The sequence below is a fragment of the Camelus ferus genome, chromosome 8 (genome assembly GCF_009834535.1).
Source record: "Camelus ferus isolate YT-003-E chromosome 8, BCGSAC_Cfer_1.0, whole genome shotgun sequence".
Classification (NCBI taxonomy): Eukaryota; Metazoa; Chordata; class Mammalia; order Artiodactyla; family Camelidae; genus Camelus; species Camelus ferus.
Genome location: NC_045703.1, coordinates 55,912,779 through 55,925,432, shown reverse-complemented (window position 1 = coordinate 55,925,432; position 12,654 = coordinate 55,912,779). Strand labels below are relative to the sequence as shown.

Genomic DNA, 12,654 nt, shown 5'->3' with positions numbered 1-12,654 from the left:
TTGCAAGTCATTAAAAAAATAACTAAGAATGACCTTTTGCTGTTAACTAATGACCCAGCATTTAACATTTTGTCTTATGTGACAAAATGAAGAGGTGTTTTTTTTTTCATTTTTATAGCTTATTAATTACAATGGAAAACATTTCTTTACAATTCCATAATATGTTTTAGATGCTAATTCTTACATAAAAGGAATGAAACAAAAGATAAACTAAGAAAAAACAAAAAACAAAGACTCATTCAGTTTATCCCACCAAAATAAAAGCTAATTAATCTACCACACAGGAAGCATGTGTGCACAGGTAACTTGGAGTGCTCCACGACAGAAAGACTACAGCACAGCCTTCCATTCCCAGAAGTGTTACTAATTCTCTACGTTTGCTACCTTCACAATTTCTTCCCGTTTACTTGCTGGTTTTTTTTCAATCTCATCCAACAGAGCTTCAGCTTGATAAAGCCAGGTGCTTATGTGAGCAACATTTCCATCAAATATTTCCAACTGGTTCTGATGGTTCTAGAAAGGAATTAATAAAATGCTGATGCAATCTTAAGAAATATTTAAGGTGATAATCTTAGAAGACGTTTAAAAGACCTTCAAAGAGCTAACTGTATGCTGAATTTCAAGAATTTCCGCCTTCCTGCAAAGCTCTTCCTCAATGAATAAATCTCCGTCCTAAAAATGCACAGCTATGGTTGAGCACTTTTTAAATTTAATTTAGACCTCAAAACAATAAAAAGTTGAAGAAGAGTAAAAGGTGAAGGTATCTTTTCTAATTTCATTTTGTTTTAGTCCCTATTCCTCATTCTTATATTACAAATAATCTCATTTGCCCTGCCTTGATCATATTTGTTAAAGACTCATTTAGGGAAGTGATAATATAAAAGAATAATTAAAATATGGTTGAGTAAGACTCTGGCCGCTCAAAGGACTGTACGCGCTTAGAGACAGGACCTGTGTCTTTAAACCTCAGTTAACATCACCACTTCATATTACAGCTGACACAGACCTCAGTGTTATTTCCTGAAGCAAGACATGAAACGTGATTGAGAGAATAAATTTGAAAGCAGAAGCAAACAGTTAAGCTGATTAAAACTACGCAAAATTGTTAAGGCAAGAATTTAGAACTTGATCGAAAAGAGTGGGGGAGCCTTACGATGAAATCAGCAACTTTTAGGAATTATATTTTATATGAAGAAAACTAGAAAAAACTTTGAAGAAAAGTGCTTAAAAACAAGGAAACAAATTATTAATCTATAATATAGAAAAAATCATTGAAAAAAGAAAAAGATAACTAATAAACGACATGAGGAAAGTTTTGACAGTGGTCTGGATTTTGACTAAGAACTGATAGACACCAGACATTCACCTCAATGAAGCAGGCAAATCGAATGTTTTAATAAGATTAGAAAGATATTATTTGAAAGGAGAATTTAGAAGGTACAGGCTGAAGAAGATAGAAGTAAGGGTTGTAAGAATGTGGAATAAAACCAGTTATAACAAAAATGAATATACAAAATATTTAATAAACATATTCTATGAGCCAAGAAGTTCACATTTGTTATTTGACATTTAACAACTCTGTTAGATACGTTCTTTTAATCTCATATTCTGTATAGGGAAATTAAAGCCCAGTGACATTAAGTAATTTACCCAGGGTTAGGAAGATAATAATTCATGGATGAACTCTGGATATAAATCTGACAGATCAAGACATAAGCCTACCAACTTCAATGCCCTAACACACTCTGATTGATTTCAGTAAATATTCAAACACACAATAATTTATTTTTCTCTGTTTCTATGCATTACCTAGTAGGAAAAAGTCCTATCTCAGACATGTCAGAACAAATAATAATTTATAGATGAGAACTCTCTTTAAGGGAGGGGAGGGTAAGGTTGCCATACATTCACTGTTAGTAAAAGAGGGACAGAAAACCACTGTGAAATTAAATGATCACTATTTCCATGAAATACTGGTTAACAGTATAGTGGTATAACCAGAGTCTAACAACATATAACATTTAACAATTACTATAATCACCATAATACCTAAAATTGCTTGTTTTAAGTATAGTTAAATGAGAGTCCTACATGTTTTATGTCATATAATCACAAAAACTATATGAGGTAGAAATTATTAGGCCCATTTTACACGAGACAACTGAGACTTAGAGAGCCTATAAGTGACTTGACCAATGTCATCCAGCTACTAGTCAAAATTTCAACCTAGGCCATCAGATGCTAGAACCTGTGCCTTTAACTAATATACTGATATTAGAACATTAAAAATATTATATATACAGTATATGATAGTATGAAAATTAAATACAAAACTGTCATTAAAATGTAACAAATAAGGCACATTTACTAAGATATTAAAGTACATATTTCTATGTGTCTCACAAATGGTTTATTACTTAATAGAGACATTTTGAACCTTTTCTAGTTATTATCTTTTCAAAGGAAAAGATAAAATGTAGTCTAATGAAATTAATTCACAAGCAAAACAGAATTGTGACACACAGAAAAGAGGAGTTGGAATTCTAGCCAAAGCTGTGTTCATTTTTTAAAAATTAAAGGAGAGAAGATCTCATCACTCAATTTTTCCTGAAACATACCATCAAAGTATTGCACCAATCCTCGGTCCAGGTGCGAACTCGGCTCCACCCGGCGTTAAGGACACAGAGCTTCTCTTCTAAAACAGGCTCACTGCCCTCGATCAGGTTCTGGAGGGCAGCACTACTCTCTGTGACGGTGTTTAATTCAGCTTTTCTCTTTTCCAAATCCTTCAGAACATTCTAGAAAACAAAAATTCCAGGACCCACTTGATCTTTCAGAACATTATAAAAGGTTATGCAATCTTTATTTTGTTTTCTTCCACGGTCATGACTCCCTAGATAACTTACAATATGTCAAAGGTTCACAAAATTCCTTAACTTATTAACATTAGATGTTTTAAGTTTCTTACAAAACTTATAATATTTAACTATGCAAATACCAAAGAACGTAACAAATTTAGATGTGGAAAAGGTAATTACTTCATTTACTTTAAGTATGAATTTCATTTATTACACACCAACACCAATTATCTTCATCACAACTCTAGATGTAAAGAATCTATTTCATTTTCAGGAACTACAAGCTGGCAAAGCAGGACTATCCCAGAACTCACAATTCTAAAACATTCATAATGAATTTATCTCCTTGACTACTACAGGAAACTACTGATGTACACTATATGTACTTGCAAGACAAAATCCTGTAACTAGGTGACATGACAGATAGTCTGTTTATAAACATCACCAAGAAGTACGTCATCTTAAGTAAACCATAGGAAAACTGCACGTCTAAGCTTCGGTTTCACAATTGTCATAATATGTAAAGATAATACTCTGGATGGTAGTCTGATAACTTGATTCTCACATTCAAAAGTCTGACCAGGCAAGGTATGCATCCAGAGCTTTGTAAAAAGAATGCTGGGTTCCAAAATTAGAACTACAAAGTTCTTTCAATCAAAAAGTAACAAACACATATCTACCCTACTGCTGTTGCCCCTTTTTAGAACAAAACTTACGCAAATAATTTCAAGAAACTCAAGACTATATTTAATCTCACATCATTAAATCACATTTTGAAAGGCATAAAAATTGCAAGTTCACAAGTGAGTCAAGATGTAAAGACTCATTTGGTCATGTCAATTTCTGGTGTATGTATAAAGGCACTGAAATATTTCTCTCAAGTGGTCTTCTTCAAAAAGGAGGGGAAAAAAAATCCAGAATACCCACAACCATGCTCTCTGCAGTTAATAACTTTCTGCATTCCTTCAGTGGCTATGTACTGATTGACTACAGTAGTCTTTAGGAACTATAAGAAATAATTAACTACAAGTAGTTAAATTTAAACAGTATACACACTATCTACGCTAACAGACTTTATCGTAAAGAAAATGCTACATTAAAAAATAATGATTTTTAAGCTATGGAATAAAAACCATAAAATGCAAATGCTTTTTAAATTTTGTATTGAAAATAATTTTACATATTTTAAAGCACAAATACATTAAAATATGAAATATGTACGTTGTTGAAGTCTGAAAACACAATGTTGAAAAAATGGATCATTATGTCACATACTGATGGTTCATTTAGTTTACTCTAGTGAAGGGAATGTGCTGTGAATTTGTGATTCGTATATACTATCTTCATTATTTCAAATCTGAAGTCAGATTAAATGGGAATTTAAGAGGGAATAGTTCCAGAAGAAACAAACTTATCATTACTTACTGTCTTTACCTTAAAAAATGATGAGAATCGACTGAAAAACTAATTGAATTTATGCAAGTGCATAATGACAGATGATTAAAAATTAAATATGCAAAAACCAATATTACCTATGTACTAGCTCTAAGAAATTAGTTTAAAAAAGGAAAAGCATACTTTTTACATATCAATAAAATAAATATGTAGGAATAAACTTTTTTGCATATATGCATAATGTTTACAAAGCAAAAAACAAAGCATTATATAGGGATGTAAGGGAATCTGGTGGGGGGAGGGTGGGAATGAGACATTCCATGTTACTAAAAAGACTTAATATAACAAAGATATAAAAGACCTCAAAATAAATTTATAAATTTAAGGAAATTCAAATAAAACTTTCTAACAGAATTTTGCTAAGAATTTGAGGGTAATAATCCTATAGTTCATATGAGTATATACAAAAGAAGAAACATAAAGATGGAGAATTCTGTCTTTACACGTTAAAATATAAAGCCACACAGTTAAACAGTTAAACACTTCAGAGGGCCAGATCAGTGAAGCAGAAAACAAAGAAAAGTAACAGCAAAAAGAATATATGAATTTAGCATGTCAAATCAGAGGGGAGAGGATTACTCAAAAAATAGTGCTGAGATAATTGGTCAACTATTTGGGAAAAAAGGTTAGACCCTTACCTCATGATATACACCAAACTAAATTCCAGAAGGATTAAAGCATTAAAGGTAAAAAGATGAAACTATAAAAGAGCTAGAAGGAAATATAAGTAAATCATTACATAACTTTGGAGTAGAGTTGGTCTTTCTAAGCATTAAAGGCAGAAATTATTAAGAAAAAAAGATTTCATTCTTTAAAACATGTATAATAACAGTGTTTAAAAAATACAGAAGAGAAAGGAAACTACAGCAGCAAAAAAAATAAAAAGCACCATTAGACAACACACTAAGCATTAATCATTGTAACAGGTAAAGATCTCTAAATAAAAGACCATATTCGTGATAGAAGCTACAAATGGCCTATAAACTAATGAAAAACGTTTTAATTAAATACCCAAAACATATTTGCCTACCGTTGTCAAAAGTGTAGTTAAAGCAAGCAAGTAGGAATTCTCACTCACAGGTGCTGGGTACAACATTTCTGAAGGACAATTTCGTAATAGGCATAAGATTTTAAAATGGATATATCCCTTGACTCAAAATTTTTAGGGCTAAGAATTTATCCTCAGGAAATAATTATGAATGTATACTATGATTTGGCTACAAGTATATTCATCACAGCACTTTTTACAATAATAAAAATTGGTAATGGAACATGAATGGAGGAATGAGACAATAAAAAATAAAATATGCAATGAAATACTATTCCTATCTTGAATATGTGACATAAAAACACTTATAGGTAAAGGAAAATGTTGACGATCTAAGGCTTTTTAAAATTTTTTTTATCTATTTGTATTAATTGGGGGTGGTAATTAGGTTTATTTATTTATGTTCAGAGGTAGTACTGGGGATTGAATCCAGGACCTCGTGCATGCTAAGCATGCACTCTGCCACTTGAACTATATCCTCTCCCCTAAAGATATAAGGCTTTTAAAGAAGTTCATGAAATACTAAACACAATGTAATTCTTTTTTAAATATACGCTTGTGCCTGCATGTCCATATGTGCCTATAAAAAAAACAAACTAATAGGGTATTCTTTGATTATATATGATTTTTGCTCCTGTCTTTTTTTGTGTTATACCATGCAAATCTCACTCAGTTAGGTTATATGACTTACATTACTAATAAGAAAATAATGACTTTCAAAGTGTATTGTACAAAGAAGATAATATTCCCTTGAAAAATTTATATTTACAAAAAAATAAAGTTTGATGCATTCATCCACTGTAACCCAAGAATTCCAGTGTGCTTCATTTCTTTCATACATCCCTTTTCACTTCACACAGTCCATGGCATAATTATACTTTTCATGAGCTATTTTCTAAGCTGAGAACAATCTTTCTAGCAACTAATATCTTAACTGTCTTTCAATGGTTATCGCCAAAGAGTGTTCAAATTAAGACAGAGTTGTATCACCCCACGATGTCATAGTACCTCCCCCCTCCCCATAAGCCGACACCTATAGAGGATATCAAAACTGAAACCTGCGGCTTTATATAAAGTTCTGTCATGGTATCGATCACTTATTTTCAGCACTTATCTGTAGTACACATGCTTCTTTCTTAGGAAATAAATTTAGGAAAAGAGAATGCCTTGGTTAAAAAAAAACAAAAAAACAACTGCTTTGTGTTTCATTCCATTCTTTGACCACCTCAAAAGAGAGAATCAGCAGATCAGGTCTCTAGTCTCTGTAATTTCAGTGTAACTATAGGGCTAGAGAAAACTCTTGATCTTTTATTGATTTTTTTTAAAATTCTGTTCCTAAGCACTTTATGCCCCTTAGCTGGCAATAGAAAGATTAGTTACTGGTACAAAAGTTATTATAGAAGAATTAATAAATAAACTCAGCATGATACTGTAAAGAATGAATCTTCAAAAACTGTCACTGATTCTGAAGGTGGTAATTATGTTTTCAAGGACCACATAAGCATAATGACTACAAAGGCCTTGTGGATGAGTCACGTGAGTTTAACTCTTTCAGGATCAAGATAAAGATACCTTCTGAAGATAGTTGCTTTGAAAATATTCTTCTTTCTTAGGACAGATGTGGAAAAAATAATGGAAAAAAGAAAAGACTGTATTTAATATGAAATGGAGAGAAACGACATCTACCCAGATTTCCTTGATCAAAATGCCACAGATTACATTAACATCAGTGGTTCATCTGAACTACAACTTACTTTAGCCCAGGAAATTTCTGTATCCAAGTCACCAAGCACACCTCCTGAAGTAGATTTCTGTACCAGTTCAGATTCAGTAAGGGAAAGCCATTCAGAGAGAGAAGCAGCCTCTTTCTTCATTTTCCGAGCCAACTGTGACGCTCTTTCCAGATCCTGCTTTCCCTCTGTCACCTAAAAGAGAGAGAGAGAGAGAGATGAGCATGAATGGGAGTGAATCAGAACATTAACTAAAGATCCAAATGAATTCATATTTAATCCCCAAGACATACTTAACCCTTATCTCTGGTACCTAGAATCACTCCATTCTTCCATTTCTGCAGAGGGACAATATACTGGAGAGGTTAAGTGTCAGGCAACTCTGGGTTTTAATCTTAGCTCTACCACTTACTTCCTAAGTGACCCCGGAATAGGTATAGCCCTCAAAAGGCCGTTATGAGTTTTAAATGAGAAAAACACACACACAAAGGGCTTGCCTGAGTCCTTGCAGCAAAGTTAAGGAATCAGTGAAAAGTACTTTTTTTTTTTATCATTTTGAACAAAAGATGCCTTAAAATCCTCTTAATGAATGATTCTGTTCAAAAAACACACACTTACACACTACATTCTAGCAATGTAAGGGGAAACAGCAAGATTCTTCACAAAGATATGTTTTACAATTAACCACTTAATTTAATACATAAACTTCTATTATTATTTTGTTCTTATTGTTGTGGACAGAAAGCAAAATGAACTGAACTGATATCTACCAGGTTCTTAATATAGCTCCAGGATTGTGCGAAGGAACCTTACACATGCTATACAATAAAACCCTGTGGTAGGCACTATCTTTTCCATTTAACAGAATAGGACAGTGATGCTTAAAATGGTTAAGGCTATGCCAGGACAGCAAGGCCATCAGATTGAGCCCGGTCTGACCCTTGACATCACATGCTGGCACTCTCAAACTAAACAACCATTCACAATCTAATGCTGAGTTGACACTTTAAAAGACATCACAACCCAATACCTACATAAAAACATGTTCTTCCTTTCATGTGCACATATATATAGACAATAACATTACCTAAATAGTAGAGTGATAAATGATGTACAGGATGAAATTTTCTCACATGATGTAAAATGATATAAAAATCTTAGCTATAAAGGTCATATTTCTTAATAAGTAGCATGGGGTTACATTTCTGTTTTTTACTGGTCCCCTAGGTTCAATGTGACTCCTACACACCTCAAGGACTGATTATTATTAAATTCCTTCTTAAAAGTGAGATTTTTTTCCTATGGAGTTTAAGTAAAATTTGTGACTCTAAATTAATAATAACTAATCAATGTAGACCTTAGAAGACAAACACTTACATTAAAAGATATTATATATTCAAGTGATACTTATCTGACTGACTTGCCTAGGCAGCTAAACAGTCATCATAAAACTTACGGCTACCAAAGATTTGTGTACACCAGGAAGGAAATAATTTACAGTTCAACTTATAAGAGTTTACACTCTTCTCAGCCTAATCAATACATTTTAAGATGTACTGAATATTAAATTAGACAACATCAAGTTGTAAACCTTTTACCTAGCCATTTATCCCTGCTCCCTCGTGGATATGCAACCATTTCCTCTCAACAGGATCACTCCCACCAGGTATGAAACATACTCAAGTTGTCTATCTACCTTTCTGTCTGTCTGTCTGTCTGTCTGTCTGTCTCTCTCTCTCTCTCTCTCTCTCTCTCTCACACACACCCACACACACGCACACAAATTCCCTACTTTGGCCCCATCTCCCCTAAGGACTTTCCTCTCTCTTACCTTTCCCACACAAATGTTTAAAACCGTATCTCACCTCCCACACATACTTCAAGCCATGACATTGTGGCTTCAACCTCCATCACTCCACAGAAATTATCTTGGCTAAGTTCAGTTATGACCCCAATGGCACCAGATCTAATGGACATTTGTAAGTGGACATCATGTTTAACTTCCAATGATATTCAAAACAGGTGCCCACGCTCATTCTCACAATACCCTCTTCCTCTGGCTTCCCAGACCCAGCACTCTCCTGGTGTGCTACCACTTCTTGCTACTCACTGTAGCTCCATACAGTTGCATAATGTGAGTTTTAAAGATGCACAAGGTGATAATTTTACACACATATATATTGTGAAATGATTACTACAATCATGTTAATTAATACATCCATCATCACATACAGTTAACTTTTTTTTTGTGCTGAGAACACAAGATCTACCTTCTTAGCAGATTTCAAGTTTACAATTATGGACAACAGTATGGAGGTTCCTCAAAAATTTTTTAAAAGAACTACATAATGATCCAACAATCCCACTTCTGGGTATACATGCAAAGGAAATTTAAGTATTCTTTTAAAGAGATACCTGCACTCCCATATTCATGCAGCATTATTCACAACAGCCACAGGTAGACAAATGGATAAAGAAAATGTGATGTGTATATATACATATATACATACAAAAGACACATATATATACTACAGTTTCTTTTACAAGCTCATCTTCCTCAAACTTCCTACTAAATGATGTAATTCTTCTAGACAATTCAGGCCCTTTTTCTTTTTTCACTCTGTCCTCTCCTTAGGCAATCTCATCATCACTGAAAACTTTAATTACAACCTCTCTGCAGATGACTCATAAAATTCTTATCTTAGGCCCAGATGTATTCTCCAGACTTTAATAACTTCATGAATATCTGACATACCCAATTAACTCTCTCAAAGGTACTAAAACGTCAGCATATCAAACACATGATTTGTTATGATTTCTCCATGTTTCTACCCTTCCCTCCAGTGCCTGTCTCAGTGATGGCACCATGATCAAGCCAGAAACTCAGGAGTCATCCTTCATCTTTCTCTCTCCTGCTTCCCTACATCTAATCTCTCCCCAAGTCCTACTCATTTCACTTCCTACAGTGCCTAAAAACATCTGCTCACACCATCTCCACTGCTCCACCCCAGTTCAGGCCATCATCGTCTCACACGGATAGCATAACAGTGACTTCCTAACTGGTCTGCTCACATCCATTCCTATGTCTCTGCAAACCACCCTCCAAACTGCAGTGAGTGATCTTTTAAAAAACACATATCTGAGCACGTCATCTCCCTGCAACAACCCTGCAATAACTGCTTATTACTCATAAGACACAGATTAAAATCTTCACCACAATCTCTAAGACATTGGTACGATCTGGTATCATCCCATCTCTCCAACATCGTGTTCCCACACTTGCTCTCTGTGCTTGAGCCACACAAATGGACTACGCTGCCTCCTACTACAGAGCCTTTACATGTGCTGTTCCATCAGCCTTGACAGCTCCTCCACTGGTCTCACCCAGGCTATTCCTACTCATCCTTCAGACCTCAGCTTATGGACCACTTCCTCAGGGATGCTTTCCTAACCCGACTGGACCAAATCCCCCTTTACATATACTCTTAAAGTAGTACATACATTCCTTCATAACACTTCAGACTGATAATCTGATATTATTTTGTGCAACTACTTGATTAATATTTTCTTCTTTTATTTATGTTTTTGCTCACCACTGTCTCTCCACTGCCTGAGTAACTCCTCACAACACAGTAAAGTCTCAATTGTGTTGAATGAGATGACTTAAGCCTAAAACCAGTCAAAGACAACTGGTGTAAAAACCAGTCATACCATTTGCATTTATAAAACGCCCAGTCAATGAAAAAGATAGTAATATTTCACAAATAACTTCAGCTGTATAATATTTTAACAGCTCTAATGTATGTGTTCCAGATGTGCAGTGTATAGAAATGACACATGATGTGTCATGCCAACAGTCTAATCTTACATAAATGAGGTCCAAATTGCACAGGCAATATATGACTGTTTGTTCTTACACTTAATTTGAAAGTGATCACAACATTTCAGCTAGTATTCTCTGGGCTTGTGTAGAAACTTACTTTATATTTAAAAACCAAAGTAGGATCTAATACATCATCTAACACAGCTTTTCAGTATTGACAAGAAGATTTCACTTCCACAGGTTTCTTCTTCGTTTTATTTTGGTTTTGCTTCCTTGGCTTCAGGACAAAGATTCTCAACGAGAATCCTCATGAATTCACTAAAGTGTTCAAATTACAGATGTTTCCTGAAAGGATTTTAAATCTTGCTGATTAATGTGAATTTCCTGTCACTTACAATTTAGTGATGTTTTTAACATGTCTCAGTAGACTATTCAATTTAGCCATCCAAGGACCAACAACTTGAGCTTATACAGAGACTATTATTCATAGAGTGTCCTGAGAATAACATGGGAAATGTCAGTAGCCACTGAAAATATTAAAATGACTCTGCATTAAATATTAAAAATAAATTTCTATGTAACTATTCATCATTGGAATAGTAACATAACATTTCAAGAAATACAGTAAAAATTACTGGAATAAACAAAAACATACTTATTGATGCCATAAAATTCAAACATGCATTCTCTCAGAAATGAAATTTTAAAATACACCAATGAGAGAGAGTCAGAGGTGGGCAGGGTGCAGGCTCTCCTCACCTGGGCGCCCAGGTCATTGTAGAGAACCTTCAGAGAAGTCAGTTGCTCATCCATCCCCTTGGGGTTGTCGGTTTGCTGTTTCTGGACAATGTGCCTTCCTGTTTTGATTACAGTCTCCACTTCAAGCTTGACTTCACTCAGAATTTTATAGAGTTTCTTAAAATTAAAGCAAGACATTTTACATATTGTAGTGAAAACTGGCTAACTGGAAGCATTTTAGAACATGGCTTGCAAAGACTGACAGCTCAGAACTAACAATAGAGATCAAAGGGCTTTATCTTTTTCAGATCTGGTTCAAAGGATGAGTAAAATGAGATCAAGGTTGTAAAAACCTTTAAAAATCAACTAAGAAAATACACTAATAGAGATTATACATGTTTTATTAAAAAAAACCTCAAACACATATTTTAAAGGTTTATGAAAGTACTCCATAATATAAACATTCTTCCTACAAAAAAGTGGGAAAATATTAGGACTGAAAGTTGAATGTCTAACATTTTTTAAATTACATTTTAAAATCCTAAATGCTATTACAAGAAAAAAGCCAATGTTGGCTATTTTTGTCTGTTGGAGCTTGAAAGGATTAAGATTTATTTTTTTCTTACAATTCTCTGAAGTACCAAGTCTACCACAAGGAGCACATATTATTTAAATAACAAAAAGGTATATAAAAAGCTCAATGTATCAAGATGTATATGACAACAGGAAGTCGGAGTTATGTAGGTCAAATTCAGAGCTGCTCTCATCCTAGTTACTTTGAAACCAAAAAGCTTTATTCTGGGCAGGTTCTCTTGTGTCCATTCATCATGATTTTGACCTGAAACATCACACGTGGCACTGTCACAGAAGAACAGACCACTGGACTAAGTACACAAGGTCGACAGTGCTTGCTTTGTTGATCTCCGTATCTCGGTAAATAATTATTTACATTCATATGCACAATCTATATATAAAATTTCACCCTATTTGTTCATTCATTCA

At 34.0% G+C, this 12,654-nt stretch overlaps 1 protein-coding gene across 12 annotated transcripts in view; it reads right to left on the bottom strand.

The window, feature by feature from the left end:
• The window catches only part of UTRN (utrophin), a 456,315-nt gene that overhangs the window by 278,375 nt on the left and 165,286 nt on the right, over window positions 1-12,654 (bottom strand). For all 12 annotated transcript variants that reach the window (XM_032485082.1, XM_032485084.1, XM_032485083.1 and 9 more), the window contains 4 exons: window positions 11,674-11,829; window positions 7,116-7,286; window positions 2,619-2,798; window positions 385-513 (listed from right to left, as the gene is read on the bottom strand). In XM_032485082.1, coding sequence (XP_032340973.1) covers window positions 385-513; window positions 2,619-2,798; window positions 7,116-7,286; window positions 11,674-11,829 — 636 coding nt within the window. The remainder of the gene's footprint in view (window positions 1-384; window positions 514-2,618; window positions 2,799-7,115; window positions 7,287-11,673; window positions 11,830-12,654) is intronic.